General features: G+C 44.9%; 1 protein-coding gene across 1 annotated transcript in view; it reads right to left on the bottom strand.

Annotated features, from left to right (window-relative positions):
• Positions 1 to 2671: 2671 nt before the first annotated feature.
• mmp15b (matrix metallopeptidase 15b) overlaps positions 2672 to 16654 on the bottom strand; it is a 40562-nt gene continuing 26579 nt past the window's right edge. The window contains exons 5-11 of the mRNA XM_061044671.1: positions 14968 to 15129; positions 14686 to 14882; positions 10412 to 10550; positions 6640 to 6790; positions 5769 to 5887; positions 3123 to 3639; positions 2672 to 3072 (exon numbers count right to left, since the gene is read on the bottom strand). Coding sequence (XP_060900654.1) covers positions 3125 to 3639; positions 5769 to 5887; positions 6640 to 6790; positions 10412 to 10550; positions 14686 to 14882; positions 14968 to 15129 — 1283 coding nt within the window. The 3' untranslated portion in view covers positions 2672 to 3072; positions 3123 to 3124. The remainder of the gene's footprint in view (positions 3073 to 3122; positions 3640 to 5768; positions 5888 to 6639; positions 6791 to 10411; positions 10551 to 14685; positions 14883 to 14967; positions 15130 to 16654) is intronic.

Here is a 16654-nt window from a genome sequence, read left to right as displayed (position 1 = left end):
TCTCCTGTAGTCTCAGTGTCTCCCTGTAGTCTCAGTGTCTCCCTGTAGTCTCACTGCTGCATCTCTGAACGTCTCATTTCACTTTAACAAACTCTCAGACAGTAATATCCACCTGATGACATCACACATTGACCTGATGACATCACACACTGACCTGATGACATCACACATTGACCTGATGACATCACACATTGACCTGATGACATCACACATTGACCTTTTGCTACCGTTCCTTTGAGCTGATTGACGTCCCTTTAGGAACCACTTCCTGTTTATGTGCTTAACTTCCTGTCCTAACCTTCCATCTACAGGAAAGGCCTTACTGTATTTCAAAATAAAAGCACACAGCAAGTAAAGTACTCTCAGCTTAAGACGGAATGAATTGTAATCGGCTGACAGCCCTACTTTGGCGTTTCTCGACCATTTTACTCCGACCGCTTTGAGAGCTTTGCTGATATTTCTTGATACATTTTTTTAAATTCCACTTCTCCATGGCAGCTGTTGGTTTCCGTTCATTTTTGCACGTTCAAAACATCAAAACTAATAGTCCTATGATTCAATTGAGTTGAGTGATTATTATTTCTGCATTCAAAAGTCTGACTTTGTAAAACGTGTACGGCCTGCATCCTGCAATGTTGAGCGGCCATTGTGAAAAATATTTGTCTCAGCCACACTATCCTTCCTTCCTTGCGAGATGAAAAGGGAGCGGGGGGTTGTTTTGGTTTGGAGAGTTCAGGGTTACGTTTGGGGGGTCGCGGGGGGTTAACAGCATTTGCACACACCTGCTGTTTTTTAATGAAGAGGATTAGTGTGAGTTCACATGATCCTGCACGGCCAAGCCCACCCTGGCGCTTACAGCTCCGCCGTGTTTACAGCAGACAGGCTGCGGGTCGTCAATGAGAACGTCCTGTCCAAAACACTCGCCGTTAAAAAACGCCATTAAAAAACTCCACGGTGCATTAGTTACAACAGACAACTGCTGTGTTGTATCCGTGGTGTTACTTCCTGTTTTTAAAGTTAAAGACCAGACCTCGTTTCTCTCTCTCTGTCTCTCTCTCTGTGTGTCTGTCTCTCTCTCTTTCTCTCTCTCTCTCTCTGTCTCTCTCTCTCTCTCTGTCTCTCTCTCTCTCTCTCTCTCTGTCTCTCTCTCTCTCTCTCTGTCTCTCTCTCTCTCTGTGTCTGTCTCTCTCTCTCTCTCTCTCTCTCTCTCTCTCTCTGTCTCTCTCTCTTTCTCTCTCTCTCTCTCTCTCTCTCTCTCTCTCTCTCTCTAAGTGAACCATCAGTCCTCTGAAGGTCTTGATGTGAGACTCATAAATAAAGCAAACCAAAGAGATTTCCTTGAAAACTTTGTTTACAGTGAGACGTCTCCAAATAAGGCAAAGACAGAAAGTCGACATGTTGTTTAACTTTGTGCGAGCACAGAGTTGATCATTCATCATTCTTGTGATGGTCCTATAGGCCTGAAACTCAGCAGTCCACTTGAGGAGGACTGTGTGATATCAACGATGAGACCTGGTGTTAAAAATCTGATCTTTGGGGCGCCGGATGGCCTAGTGGTTTTGTTGAGTGTCCTTTATACAGAGGCTATAGTCCTCGTCACAGCGGCTATTGGTTCAGGTCTGACCTTGGCCCTTTTGATGCATATTGTCCCCCCACTGTTTCCTAGCAACCATTCCTGTCTCTCTTCAGCTGTTCTGTCCAACAGAGGCAGAAAAGCCCCCCCCAAAACAACTTAAATAATTTGTAAGACCAAAGCATTGCGAGCAACAAACTCAACTCCTAGAGTTTCAACTGCAGCCTGATCACAGTCAGAGGGAGTCAGAGGGAGTGAAAGGGAGTCAAAGGGAGTCAAAGGGAGTCAGAGGGAGTCAAAGGGAGTCAAAGGGAGTCAGAGGGAGTCAAAGGGAGTCAAAGGGAGTCAGAGGGAGTCAGAGGGAGTCAAAGGGAGTCAGAGGAAGTCAGAGGGAGTCAAAGGGAGTCAGAGGGAGTCAGAGGGAGTGAAAGGGAGTCAGAGGGAGTCAGAGGGAGTCAGAGGGAGTGAAAGGGAGTCAGAGGGAGTCAGAGGGAGTCAAAGGGAGTCAGAGGGAGTCAAAGGGAGTCAAAGGGAGTCAGAGGGAGTCAGAGGGAGTCAGAGGGAGTCAGAGGGAGTCAGAGGAAGTCAGAGGGAGTCAAAGGGAGTCAGAGGGAGTCAGAGGGAGTCAGAGGGAGTCAGAGGGAGTCAAAGGGAGTCAGAGGGAGTCAAAGGGAGTCAAAGGGAGTCAGAGGGAGTCAGAGGGAGTCAGAGGGAGTCAAAGGGAGTCAGAGGGAGTCAGAGGGAGTCAGAGGGAGTGAAAGGGAGTCAAAGGGAGTCAGAGGGAGTCAGAGGGAGTCAGAGGGAGTCAGAGGGAGTCAAAGGGAGTCAAAGGGAGTCAGAGGGAGTCAGAGGGAGTCAAAGGGAGTCAGAGGGAGTCAGAGGGAGTCAGAGGGAGTGAAAGGGAGTCAGAGGGAGTCAAAGGGAGTCAAAGGGAGTCAGAGGGAGTCAAAGGGAGTCAGAGGGAGTCAAAGGGAGTCAAAGGGAGTCAGAGGGAGTCAGAAATGGGAGAGAGAATAGAACCGGCTTCCTGGTTCGGTAAAAATAATATTAACGACAAAGAAAAGTCACACAAAACAAAAACAATGAGAAATAAAAACACACTGTGCAAACTTCTCTCTTATAAATAGACTACAGTCAACGCATCGTAGAGCACCAGGGGAGGTTAGCGTGTGTGTGTGTGTGTGTGTGTGTGTGTGTGTGTGTGTGTGTGTGTGTACAGTATTGGATCTACTTCCTAAGAGCTGCAGGAGACGGATGAATCACAGGAGGAGGTTTAGATTAGAGGACGTCGTGTCAACAGTTCATTTAAAGGTCATAGTTCAGTGACCCCCCTCATGTAAAGGGTTCAGGGACCCCCCTCATGTAAAGGGTTCAGTGATCCCCCTCATGTAAAGGGTTCAGTGACCCCCCTCATGTAAAGGGTTCAGGGACCCCCCTCATGTAACGGGTTCAGTGACCCCCCTCATGTAAAGGGTTCAGTGACCCCCCTCATGTAAAGGGTTCAGTGACCCCCCTCATGTAACGGGTTCAGTGACCCCTCATGTAAAAGGGTCAGACCCAGTCCTGCAGCGAGCGCTTGCAGTGCACCAGCAGCCGCGGCGCTCCTTTGCTCTGCAGCGTGTTGATGATGGCGTAGATAAGTCCCAGGATGCACAGCACCAGGACCAGCGGGATGGTCACCATCAGGATGTTCATGGTTCGCTCCTCGCTGTCGTCCACCTTCAGCACCACGTCCACCTCGTTGGTGTCTTCCTCCCGCCCCTCTCGGTAGTCCTCGTCTTTGTCGTCGTCCGACCCTTTGCCCGAGTCTTTGTCCGTTCCTCCCCGGTCCGTCCCGTCCCGATCTTTGCCCTTGTCGGCGTCGCGTCCGGCGTCCGGGTTGAACGGCGGCACGTTCACATCGGGCTTTTTGCGTCCTGAGTCTGTGTCCGTGTCTCTGTCGGGGTCCAGGTCCACGCTGCAGCCCATGAAGTCCTTCAGGATGGACTTAGGGTAGCCCGGTTCGCTTTTCATGCGGTGGTTGTCAAACTTCCAGTACTTGGATCCCTTGTAGAAGAAGGTGTACGCTGCAGAAAGCGGAGAGAGAGGAGACCACGTCAAGTACAAAATCTGAAAATCTAAAATATCTGTACATATCAACATTTGTGGAAAATCACTTCATTTTCCTCATGTCAAAGGTCAGAGGAGAGGATTGATGCCACTCTTATCATCTGTCTACTTGATATGCAGCTAGAGCCAGAATCTGTTAGCTTAGCATTAGCATAAAGACAGGAAAAAGGTTAAAGCCGGGATGTCTCCGTGCGTCAACATAACTTTGTCAACAAGTATTCAGGAAGTCACTGCTCCAGGCAGAGGAAAAGTTCTGCTCCTGAACATCTCTGATTTCTAAAGATTAAACCTCGGATCTAGAGAAGAGTTTGAAGGAAGGTTGGAAATGTTTCCTCCTTAAGAGTCTTGCTATCTATGTTCAATTCAATTCAATTCAAAAAACTTTATTTGTCCCCGGGGGGCAATTCAAAGGCACACAGAGCAGTAAATGAACAACAGTGCAAGTACGAAACCTTTTAACCTAAATATAAAGTGTCAATTTAAATACAACTTAAAGCTTAAACTTAACTTAAAAATACAAAATATAAAAGAGTAGATATAAGTGGACAGTGATCGGACTAACAGATGTAACCAGAACTCTGTGCAGTAAACGAGAAATAAATAAATAAATATATATATATATATATATATATATATATATATATACAGAGCTATGTGCAAGTAGGCAAATACTAAATGATAAGTTAATAAGGTGCATGTCTGTGTGTTGTCCATGAGCTAACCGCTGACTAAGGTTCTCAACATTTTAGATACTTCAATCATTTTCTGTACAACAACAACGATGCCTAAATGTACAGATACTTTAAAAGAAAACCTTCAGATCTTCAGTTACAATTTTGAAACCCATGAAACCGATTCTCCTCAGTGACGACCTCCAAAGACCGCACAGCGACTGCGTCATTCACACTGAAGGCAGTCTGAACAGGGCTCATGTTTCAAAACGTTGCCTAAGTTTTTGTGCAATTTATTCAGAGTTCAGTTAAGTTTGTCTGCATTCACTGGAAATTAAAAAAACAATAAACTACTAAATATTTAGGGCCTTTGGTCAGCATATTCATATTAAAGAGCCCATATTCTGCCCTTTTTGGGGTTCATATATTTAATCTATGTTCCTACTTTTGTACGTTCACAATAGATAAAGTCTGAATAAAGTGTCTGTTTTCATGTACTGCTCCTCCTTGCTCCCTCTCCGCTCTGAGTCCGTCAGCTACACTCTGTTGAGCCCACACTGTTAGACCCCACGTGGGCAAAGTCTGCTCTGATTGGTCTGCCCGATCAGCTCTGTCGTTATTGGTCAGTTGCTCAGCACGCTTCTCGGAAATGTCCCGCCTCTTTTACCATATTTGGAATGCAGCCACTGGCTCCGTCCGAGGGGAGCATAAACATTAGCACCTTAGCACTACTGTGCTACCGCAGGCTACGGCATATCGTGGGCGTGCTACAGAAGTTAACGGGTGTGCAACATGAGCTGCTGGGCCACAACGAGCTTAGATCAGTGATCTCACACTGACAATGACGCCGCACTGACACATTTGTATCGAGGGGGGCTAGAACCGAGCGTTACATGCAGCTAATGCTACAGCTAACAGGAGGACGTAGGAGAAGCTGCGTTTCCGCGGACTTTGAATTTTTGCACATAGATGTGTCTAAACATGCACAGGACACTTTGAAAACACACTAAAGAGAATATAAAACCAGAAAAAGAAGAATATAGGACCTGTAAATGTCCAGACAGTAAAGTGGCATCAATCCACACAACGTGCAAAATGTCCAAATTGCTGAACAATATTTCTTCTACAGGATTTTTTTGTATCCAAAATAATTAAAAGTTTAATTAGAAAAACATCTTCTGTTGAAGAGAAAAAATGTTCTTTTGAATTTGATCACAAAGCAAAAAGAATTCCCTCTAACCCAAACACACACACCACCCCGTCTTTCTCATGACGATTGCACGACCACACCCTGATTCTTTGTTTCAGGCGTGTCTCTGTGTGCCCCACACACACACACACACACACACACACACACACACACACACACACACACACACACACACACAGAAAGCACTCTACTTCTCTGAGCTCACCCCCGTCGTCGCTGAGGAAGGCCCCCTTGGGAGTGGAGGGCACCGACGATCCCCAGACGCTGATTGGTTTGGGGTAACCTCTGTCAGCCAGACGGGACTGCTCGTTGAAACGCCAGTACCTGGAGGAGGAGAACACAGAACGTGTCAGTGTGTGTCGACTGTCCTGAAACACTTACACAGATGAAGAGGGTAGAGGTCGAGGTGGGCCGACATGCCGTGTGTAAAAGCAGAATCATTTCAACAGACTGGTTAGATCTGAGTGAATCCTGAAGCGAGGCCACTCCATCATTGATTCAAAGACGTGCAGTGTATTTATGTGCATTCATGCATATGTTCCCCCCCCGGCATGCAGCAGTTTGTTTTCTGCAGCCGTGTAAATCCTGCTCAGTATGCTCGTGTTGTTCACAGGACTTCTGTCATTTGTTGACGCAGAGCTGTGGAAATACAGCTGCTGCTTTTTTTGTTTTGCATAGTTTGAATGAGGGGGCGCGCCGTGAATGTCTAACATCGACCCGTCTCAGGCGTCATTTTATTTATTCTAAATACAGAAACAGGATGTGAAGGTGGACAGACAGGTGACACACTCAGGCTTCAAACTTAAAAATATTTCAAACATTGTTCTTTTTCTGAATCAGTGCATCTCTAGTTCAAACAAAAGGAAATACGCCTCAAACCAGCAGCTATAGGCGACACACACTACTTTCCTAAAAAGTCGATTTTGAACATAAACCCCGCCCCTGACAAATCAGAGTTTAGTCATCAGGCTTGGCAGCTGGGGTTAGATTTCCGTTTGAGACGCACTGTTCTGCCTCGTCGCAGCTTTGACAATAAAACGTATTCATGAAGTGAACAAGCCTTCGGGCTCCGTTACCAGTCTCCTTGGAAGATGTAGGTGTAGCCCGACGGCTCCCACCAGATGGCCGTGTCGATTCTGTCGTAGGGAACGTCTTGACCGAAGTCGACCAGCTCCAGCGGATAACCCGGCTCCAGGTTGGCCTCCCGGAAGATCCAGAATCTGTTTCCTGAGGAGAGGAAAGAGGAAAGGAAGCGAGGAGAGAGTGATGTTTAATGATCCTTTATGGTGCATTCCCAGCCCACTCCCTCCTTATGGAAATATGGGGAGCGTACTGTATATATGTCATGTGCACTTGGTCACACCCACGTCCACACACACATACACACTCTGCTTGTGCACACACCCTTTTTTTTTTAAATTCACTGGCACAGAAAATGTTCAATGATTAAAATGGAATGAGATATAAAAACAGAGAACAATCAGAGAACCAAACCAGCGTTTACACTCGCTTGTAAATTATGTGAATGCTATAAAGATTTGTTGGCAAGCCATCAGAAAAAAAAAAAAAACAGAGAGAAGAGAGAACGACATCAGCGACTCAGAGTTTGTAATTATCTGTCAGCGGACTTCTCGCTGAGGGGAAGGTTTGATTGTTTTCACTGTGTCAGACTCCGTTCCCCCTGGCAACATTACATCTCTCCCCTTGGCTTCGATCTGCTTTTTTCCCTCCCTCTTCCTCCCTCTTCCTCCCCCCCTACACTCCCATCCTCCCATCATCCACCCACCTCCTCCGGCCCCCCTTTGCTTCTCGTTTGAAATCAAAGCTCTCCACTCCGGAGCATCTGGAGAGAAACGAGCAGTGACGCAATGTTTCCCAGGGTTTCCTGCCGCGATCAGCTCTGATGTCAAATCCCATGACTTGTTCTACGACTGCAGCAGAGCGCTTCAGTGATCCGGAGGTCTGATTCCTCCCCTGCTGTTAGACTCTTTGTGTGTCTACAGGGGGACACGTTGGAGGTTTCTATCACAGTTTGGCTCGTTAGGAACAAATACAGCTGTGGAACGTCTGTTTAATACAAACAGCCGTGTAAGAAAAGTGCACACAAATTCTTTTTTTCCAGGTTACTGTACTGAGAATTTGTCCGTCTCTGATGTTGCCGTACTTTCCAGCACAGCTGCAGAGTGTGAAGTCGAATAATCTCTGAATGAAAGTGTGCAATAAAACAGAAGTTACAAGATTTTCTCTTTCGCATTTTAGCTCTACATAAATACATCCATCCGTGCATCCAATCATAAAGAGAGATAAAGAAATAAAGAAGATGCGGCTGTGCCTCAGTGGTAAAGTCCTGCGGTGTCTCTGAGTAGTCAGAAGACAAGAAAATAACAACCTGAGCCTGTCAGAGACAAAAACAACAACTTTTACTGGACGTCCTCTGACCAGGTGCAATATTGCCTCCATGGATGACATTGCACATGAGTCAGTTTTCATGGTTACTGGCTAGAACAATCTGCTCAAGCAATTCCAAATATACATGTGCCTACGAGCCATTTAGACCCCTAAATATGTCAAAAATAGGGCGGAGAAAAGTGTTATACAAGCCTGAGTCCATTTACCATTTATTACACTAATGTATCACTTTATGACTATTTCTCAACTAAAAGTCTTTGAAATTAAATCCATGAATAATTCAGTCTGACAGCATTCCTGTAATTGATTATTTTGTCCATATTTAATATGTTCACGCTGGATTTAGGGATCTCAACTCTCTCCTCATCGCTCCACAGGGAAACACTGAGATGAGCTGAGCAGCTGGAGAGTGATGATAATAACTTCCATCACAGACAAACGTTGATTGTAATAGTTTCTGTTTTTGTTGTCGGTGTGATTCGATGATGGGAAACTTGTCCACCTTAAAAAGAATCAAAGTCAGCTCCTGAAGCATCGCTGACAACGAGGACACTGAGTGACAAAGTCCACAAGACCAAAACCGAAGATTGAGAGGGGACAGCTGTCCTCATGTTGACACAAAGTCGGCTGATCTGATTGGACGATCAACCCAACCTTCCCCTTCCCTTGTGCTCCCAGGACAGCCAGTCCTTCCTTCCTTTTTCCCTCTCTTCTCTCTCCGTCTCTCTTGTTCTTTCTTTGCTCACAGCCGCCAGCCAAGTGTCACACTGAGAGGCTCACCGATGACATCATCACCCTCCTCATCATCATCGACAGCTGCCCCGGAGCGCTCGGAGCCCAATTCTTTCTTTTTTTCATTCAACAACTTTATCCCGAGTTATAAAAGACGAGCTGCTCTCTCACGGTGACTCGCGGTGTAAATAACGACCCGTGCTAAAAGAGATTTATACTCGGCGTGTAGAGTACATTATGAGGGCGCTGCTTTCTTCAGGAGGTGGGGGAAGGAACTGTTCAGTTTATCTTTAACTTTATCTAAAGATGATGAGAAAAGTCTGTCTTCTTTATGACTGTGTTACAGGGCGTCACGACTGTATCAAGGCTGTTCAGAAGAAACCAGATGGTGGATGTTTCTTTATATTCAGGACAGCAAACAGGACGTATTTAAGAGGAGATGTCTATGATTCAAAGCTGCACTGCTTGTAATCTCTTATCAGCAAAGATGAGCTAACATACGGCCACATATGTGAAACAATGATGGTGCATTAGCATGGCAGCGTTATCAGTCGTGTTCGAATGGAAACTGAATCCAGACACTTTCCTGCATCCTGTACGGGCGGCTGATCAAACAGGAAACGTGTTCTCAGAGTCTGTGGTTGCAACTGGAAGTTAGTTTTCTTGCTCTAATGTTCAGCCCTCTAGACGCTCTGCCAATGAAAGGCGTCTGATCCAACCTTCACAACAGGGTCCTAAGACGCCGACTAGACTCTTCTCCTCTGTCGCCCCCCGGTGGTGGAATGAACTTCCAAACTCCATGTGATCTGCAGAGTCCCTCTGCACCTTTAAGAAAAAGCTAAAGACCCAGCTCTTTCATGAATACCTACTAACTTAATGATGATGGTCTCCATATTATTGATGATGATGATGGTAATGACGATGGTTTTTGTTTGATAAAGACGACTTATAAGATGGTTTCTATACTGATTAGAGCTCTCAAGAACTGCCCTCAATGTTGTGCTTTGCCTCTGGTCACTTCCTGTCAGCACCTGTGTGTCCAATCAGACTCAAAGCTGATCGTTTGCTCTTACTGACATTGTTCCCTTTTTTCTAGATCCTTGCTTGTGTTGTTCTTACTCAGTCTGCTGAGTGAATTGTAGAATTGTAGCTCATAATACCAGAAGATGAGTTAGAACAGACCCAGGCCGTTTTTTTTAAAACCAGAAACCTATCATTGTATTCCATGAGGTAAAGCGGGAGGGTTCGTCTGGATGAGGAGGAGAACGTGTGTCTGATGGTTCAAAGTCTCCCAAACTGAGTGACTGCTTTTAGGAGAAGTTATTCATCATGGTGACAATTAAACAACTTTTATACACGAGGGGAGGAGTCAGCCGCCGTCCTAACGATGTAAACAAAGTGAAGATAGGACTCTGAAAACTCTGAAAACATCACAGACAGTGGGACTCGGGTGTTACACCCATTGTAGACAGTCATGACTCACAGAGTTATTTTCAGAGGAGATACTTGATTTATACATTGAAGTGTGAAAAATCACAAATAAAAAAAAGACTTTAAAGTTTCTGACAGAATTCAAGGAAGGATTCCTAACAATATCGACCTTTTTGGAAAAGGTCACGTCCCTTTATGAACCAGAAACAACCATTTGATCAAACCAGTAAAAACCACCAGACTCCATCTTTACTTGCTGCTGTTTTTTGTTCTTACCTTTGAAGAAGACGAAGCGGCCATCGTGTCTCTCATAGGCGGCATCGATGTCTCCAGGCAGACCCCTCCAGAAGTGACTGATGGGCATGGGGTAGTTATCCAGCACCCTGTTCTTACGCACGCGCCAGAACCAGCGACCCTGAGAGGACAGAGTGAAGAAAATCTGTTTGAGTGTTTGAGCATCACGTCTTATCAGCAGTTTCACTTTGAAATCCCCCGGCTGCAGACTAAAGTCGTGTACAGTCAGGATTCACTTTTTGTAGAAGTCCACTGATTTAAAGTTTTCGTTCACTTTGTGGTCGTAATGCTTGAAGGTCATCGTGTCAAACAAACCGAGCTCTGCAGGATAACTAGACCAGAACATACAATAAACGTACAATAGTGGAACACCAGCAGGCTAATAATAGTCAGGCTCCGCTCCGGTGGCTTTATCACACCCTCACTGTTAAACACACACACTCATACTTTTATAGAGAACTCTTTGATTTAATTGTCAAACCAATGACGGTTAAAAAACGAGAGAAATCATTAAGTGTGCACGTTGTAATCAGAGCACAGAGACACACACTCATATCTCTGTGACTGTGAAAGCAGCTCACACAGGACAGCAGACAGATTTACACCCGAGGCCCTCACTCTCATTCATAACCGGGAGAGTCGGGGAGCCGCCTCGTCCTGGAGAGTGTAAACGCTAAAACGCTAAAGTGCTGCTTCTTTTTTGGCAAGCACGCCTTGTCCCGTCCTTCAGGCAGGACACCCTGGCAGACAGGACGGCGCGGCACAGGACTGGAACAGAATGAGATGAGCTGGCATGAGAACAGGACTGAAACCGAACAGAAAGCATGCTCGTGGATTGTTGTGGTCTTCTTGTAGAGACTGAACTGAGCATATTAGTCGTCAGCTGAGCAGATGTCAGAGTGGGAGGTTCAATACTGAAAGCAGCTCAGTTTGCTCGGCCGGCTTGTCTTGGAGTCCAACACTCTGCTGCTGAGACGTAAATAAATGGACTCTGATGTGACAGACTGCTCCCACTCATACAGTATGAAGTTATTGTTCCTCTGCAGAGTTAACAGCAGAGGAAGAACAATGTCGGACTTTTAATGAGTGCAGTTTCTCAACAGTACGGCAACAACTCCAAATTATCTTGAGGATTTTTTTTTTTTAGACAAACAGCACAGTCGGTAATTAATCCCCGACCAGGCACTAAAAAACAATTAAACATACAAAAATCATTCACAGAAGATTTGAGCAGAAAACATTTGAGACAATCTGATATGAACAGAAGATACTTGTGTCTTCTAATGAAAGGAGCAGAATCCCCTCCTCCCAATTATTCCCTTAGGGCCAGACTGATAAGTGACATAACCTACCACATGGGCCTCAGTCGCCATAGCAACCACTACAGCATTGCCTCCTTCAACAGACCCAGGCTCCTAGGCTAACCCTAGGCTAGGCTAACAACCTACCCTACCACATGGCCCCCCTCGGCCCCCAAAACCCAAACTTTACTCAACATATTATGACACATTCTGGTCTCAAGACCAAGGGTTCAAGGTTTCTTTATTTGTACCGAAAATCTGAAGACCACTTTTTAAAGCTCTCAGTCTTGTCTCAGAATTGAAAGCAATTTTTTATTTCTTTCTTTCTTTAAGGTCACATGTTGCAAAATCCTCTTCCCCATGTTCCTCTAACTCTAACATGTGTCTCTAGTCTACAAACCCCCCAATGATGAGAAAAGTCCATCCTCTCCTTTCTGCCTGCTCCACTTTTCAGAAAATGTGTGCTCAAACAGGCCGTTTGGAGATTTTCCCTTCATGACATCACAAAGGGCAGTAGCCCCTCCCCCAGGTGGGTGACACTCCCACAGCTAGGTGTTTGTTCTGCCCTCTGAGTCTGCCTTCTCACCGTAAACAATAGGACATGGAGTGAGAAAGACCAGAGACACCCGAGCCCTTCCAGAGAGGGGGCGTGGTCAGACACAGCTCATTTACATATTTAAAGGTACAGACACAGAAACAGCCTGTTCTGAGCAGGGCTGAAATAGAGGGGTTTATAGACATGATCAAATACAGGATCAGAGTGGATTTAGAACAAGAAACTTCACACACATGTTTTGAGGAGCTCTGAGACTTATTTAAACTGAAGAAGAGGAGGAGGATATGTGACCTTTAAATAGTTTTTCGAAAGAAGAATTATATTCACAGAACAAAAGAACTAATCACTAAAAGTTTATTTATCGCTCCTGGTCAGCGTTCACAACTTTTTGTACTTCATTTGTGTTGGATTAATAACTGTTGGGGGAGTTCAAAGTTAATTTTGGACTCTGATTCATGCTGTTAAAACCAGCTTCCTGACTGTGGATGAAACCCAGTAACACTGACACTGCTTGCTAAGATGAAACCCAAGAGCACAGATTTAAATGTTTGACCATGTGCAGCTGTGAAGTGGGATAAGTGCTGGTCACTGTCAGAAACACTCACAGACTCAGATAGGAGATATTCAGAGACTGCTCTTTGGAGGTTTGAGAGGGCAGGGCTCTGTCATCCCCGTCTGCAGTATGACAGTAATGATGCAAAGACAAAAGCCAGAATCAGCTTTTTCCAGCTTTTCATATTCCTCCCTTGACATGAGGTTTGGTTGGGGTTGGCTGTGGATGATAATTTGACACTGTTGTACATCACATCTAAGCCTGGGTGTTCTCCGTCTCGCTCCGTCTCGCTCTGCAAACGTCTTCAGTGTGAAAGTTCTGCCAACACTGGACACGTCCTCTGACCTCTCCCACTGCAACACATCATAACTGATCTCTGTAGCACTGCATCACATCTACATCTAAACATGTCCTGAAGAGGAGGACATTAAGTTCTGTTTGTTGACAACACAGTGTTTTCAGCTGGTGGTTACGGGTGACAACAATCAGAAACTTTGTCAGTAATGTAACAGCCTTCTGTAGCCTGTAGCTGCAAACTTAGACAAACATACTCAGAGTTACAGAGCGCTGTGTTCGATCCCAAAAAAATATAAAAAATGACCTGATCACACAGACATGCATTGCGCTAGGCGAGGCTGCTCAAAAAACGCCCGAGTGCATCTTGGAAAATAATTCTGGGAGCTCCTGCTGCTGTGTGCGCACACGGGCGAACAATCCAATAAGTCGGAAAGAATGGATTTGACCAAAAAATACTTTAAATTTCCAAGGAGAAACTTGTGCACACTGTCTAACTTGCAATGAACTTACTTGCCAATAAATTTATTTTTGCAAGTTAGACAGCTCACAAAAGTTTGCATGGAATGTTTTTACTCACTCTGACCGTGCACATCTTTGTTTTTGAGTTCCCAAAGAATCAAGTCAAGAAAGTTTATATGTTGCCAAATTCTGTAACCTATTAGTTGGGATAAAAAGGGTAAAAAAAAACTAGATTCATATGGTGCCCACAAACTTCATGCCACCCCTGCATAAGTCAGTGTCCCAGGTGGGCCACCCCAGTTTAAAAGATATCTGGACACACCCCTGCTTGTACATGAAGACGCCTCCTGTGTTGTTGTCATTTGACTACACAGCAAACTCTGCAGCCAGTGCACGGACACAGAAAGATTTATTTTTTGTAAAGTTGAAGTCCCAACAAATACTGTTATTAAAATGATGCATGATCTAACTGCTTGTAGTGTTAGTTTTAATAACGTTGAGTATTAATCTTGTGTACATGTTACTTGTGTAAAAACAAATGTTCAGTGTGTGTTTAGATGTTTTTTTTTTATAGCTCATAGCTTCGACATTAACTGGAGAATTTCCCACTAGAAACTCCGCTACACGTACATGTCTTGAAAGCCTCCACAGCAGGCTCAAACACTCCACAGATATAGAAGAACAAATGAGCACAGGGGAGAGTTGCATAATATCAAAAGACATTAAATGGTGTATAAATAATAAAAACTCAGCAGCTGCAGCCAGCAGTGAGATGATCAGTGCTGGCCCGGCTCCATCGCTCACTGCTGTTTCAGAACCTCGTGAATGTTTTTGTGTGGGTCCAGAGGCTCTTGAAGGAAAACACCTGACCACGCCCCCGCCCTCTTAACAGTGGTCACGCTCGTAAAACAAAAACACACCGGCCCTGCTGGTTTACAATCCACAAGGACCTGATTGAAAACAGACGGCGTGTTGGCCGTTTGTCTCACGCTGATTCTACAGAAATGCATCACTCATTTATTGACACAGTAAAGTGAAGTGTAGGTAAACCCGTCTCTATCCTTCATCCTGATTCTCAAAACCCCTTTACCTTAAAGACAAACATCTCTCCTCGGAGCATGGCCACCGTGTCGAAGTTCCCCTCACAGATGTTGGGTCCGTAGTGATCTGGTCTTTCTGTGGTCCTGGGGCGGTCTGGATTGCGTGGAGGTGGCTGAGGTGGTCTGGGCTCGGGGCGACGGGGCGTCACGGTGGGCAGGGCCTGAGTTGGGCTGCCGTCTAGCAGACCTTCAGGGTAGAAACAGAGTAGGTGTGGTTATGCATCATGACATGACGAAGACACTGAGGAATCAAACGGACTGATTCTACCTACCATAGATCTGTTGAATCCCCCGCCGGTCGTCCTCAGGCAGCTGGAAGTTGTCCGTCTCCATCCATTGGTAGAAGGGAGCCATGATGGCCAGCGGATTGTTGGAGTGCTCCAAGCCGAGGGCGTGGCCCAGCTCGTGGACTGCCACCAGGAAGAGGTCGTTACCTGGATGGATATGATGGAGGAGAGAGAAGAGGTCAGGGACAGGTGCAATAAAAAAAACAGTAAGAAAAGTCACAATGAGGAGTTTAAAACGTTAACTCTCAACTATCCCAGACATGGGAGTAAGTCACAAGTCACAAGCGAGTCTCAAGTCTCAACCTTCAAGTCTCAAGTCTCAACCTTCTAGTCTCAACCTTCAAGTCTCAATCTTCAAGTCTCAAGTCTCAACCTTCAAGTCTCAATCTTCAAGTCTCAAGTCTCAACCTTCAAGTCTCAACCTTCAAGTCTCAATCTTCAAGTCTCAAGTCTCAACCTTCAAGTCTCAATCTTCAAGTCTCAATCTTCAAGTCTCAAGTCTCAACCTTCAAGTCTCAACCTTCAAGTCTCAATCTTCAAGTCTCAAGTCTCAACCCTCAAGTCTCAATCTTCAAGTCTCAAGTCTCAACCCTCAAGTCTCAATCTTCAAGTCTCAAGTCTCAACCTTCAAGTCTCAAGTCTCAACCTTCAAGTTACAAGTCTCAACCTTCAAGTCTCAAGCAAGTCTCAAGTCTCAAGTCTCAACCTTCAAGTCTCAACCTTCAAGTCTCAAGTCTCAACCTTCAAGTCTCAACCTTCAAGTCTCAAGTCTCAACCTTCAAGTCTCAACCTTCATGTCTCAAGTATCAAGTCTCAACCTTCAAGTCTCAAGTCTCAACCTTCAAGTCTCAACCTTCAAGTCTCAATCTTCAAGTCTCAAGTCTCAACCTTCAAGTCTCAACCTTCAAGTCTCAAGTCTCAAGTCTAAACCTTCAAGTCTCAACCTTCAAGTCTCAAGCAAGTCGCAAGTCACTGTGGTGAGAATCAAGCAAGTCACAAGTCAAGTCATATAAAATTCTGATTACCCACTTTCCATATTTAAATCAATTAAGAGCGGCCATCTTTAAGTTGTGTTTATTAATATAAGCTTATTTATGTGGTACACCTGATATCCTTCTGTTTCTTGTACTTCAATTTCAGAGATTATAATAATACTAACAATTTATTCAGCATCTTTCCTGTCATTAAAACTCATGTTGTCAGGAGGTGAGACCAGGTAAAACAGTAATTCAAAGCAGTAAAAAAAAAGGTTAAAGTGAACAAACGGTTGCTCATTATGATGTGAATATTTATTTCTTATTAGTTTAATTGTACATTTGTAGCATTATTTTTCTGACTTTAAATCGGATGCTTAAAGCCTCTAAAACATTGCCAATAGAAAGCAATAATCCTACATTATTGTAAATACAAAACACACTTTATGTTATTATGAAGAGTGCTCATTTTACAAACAGGTTCTGCTTATAGGCCCGGTACGGATTGCCAGTGTCTCCGCGCCCTTGCTGCGTGCGTTCCTCCGCAATGCACTTAAATCGCCCAAAAAATCCTAGCTTCTCCAAAAATGCAAAATAAAAGTTCTAAAAGTAAATTTATTTCAAGTCATCTGTCTCAAGTCTAAGTCAAGTCTCCAGGGGGCTTTGGGGACTCCAGCGCACCCTGCAGGAACAGACAG

This window comes from Labrus mixtus, chromosome 1, assembly GCF_963584025.1.
Source record: "Labrus mixtus chromosome 1, fLabMix1.1, whole genome shotgun sequence".
Classification (NCBI taxonomy): domain Eukaryota; kingdom Metazoa; phylum Chordata; class Actinopteri; order Labriformes; family Labridae; genus Labrus; species Labrus mixtus.
Note: the sequence above shows the minus strand (reverse complement) of the source record. Positions and strands in the feature narration are given on the sequence as shown.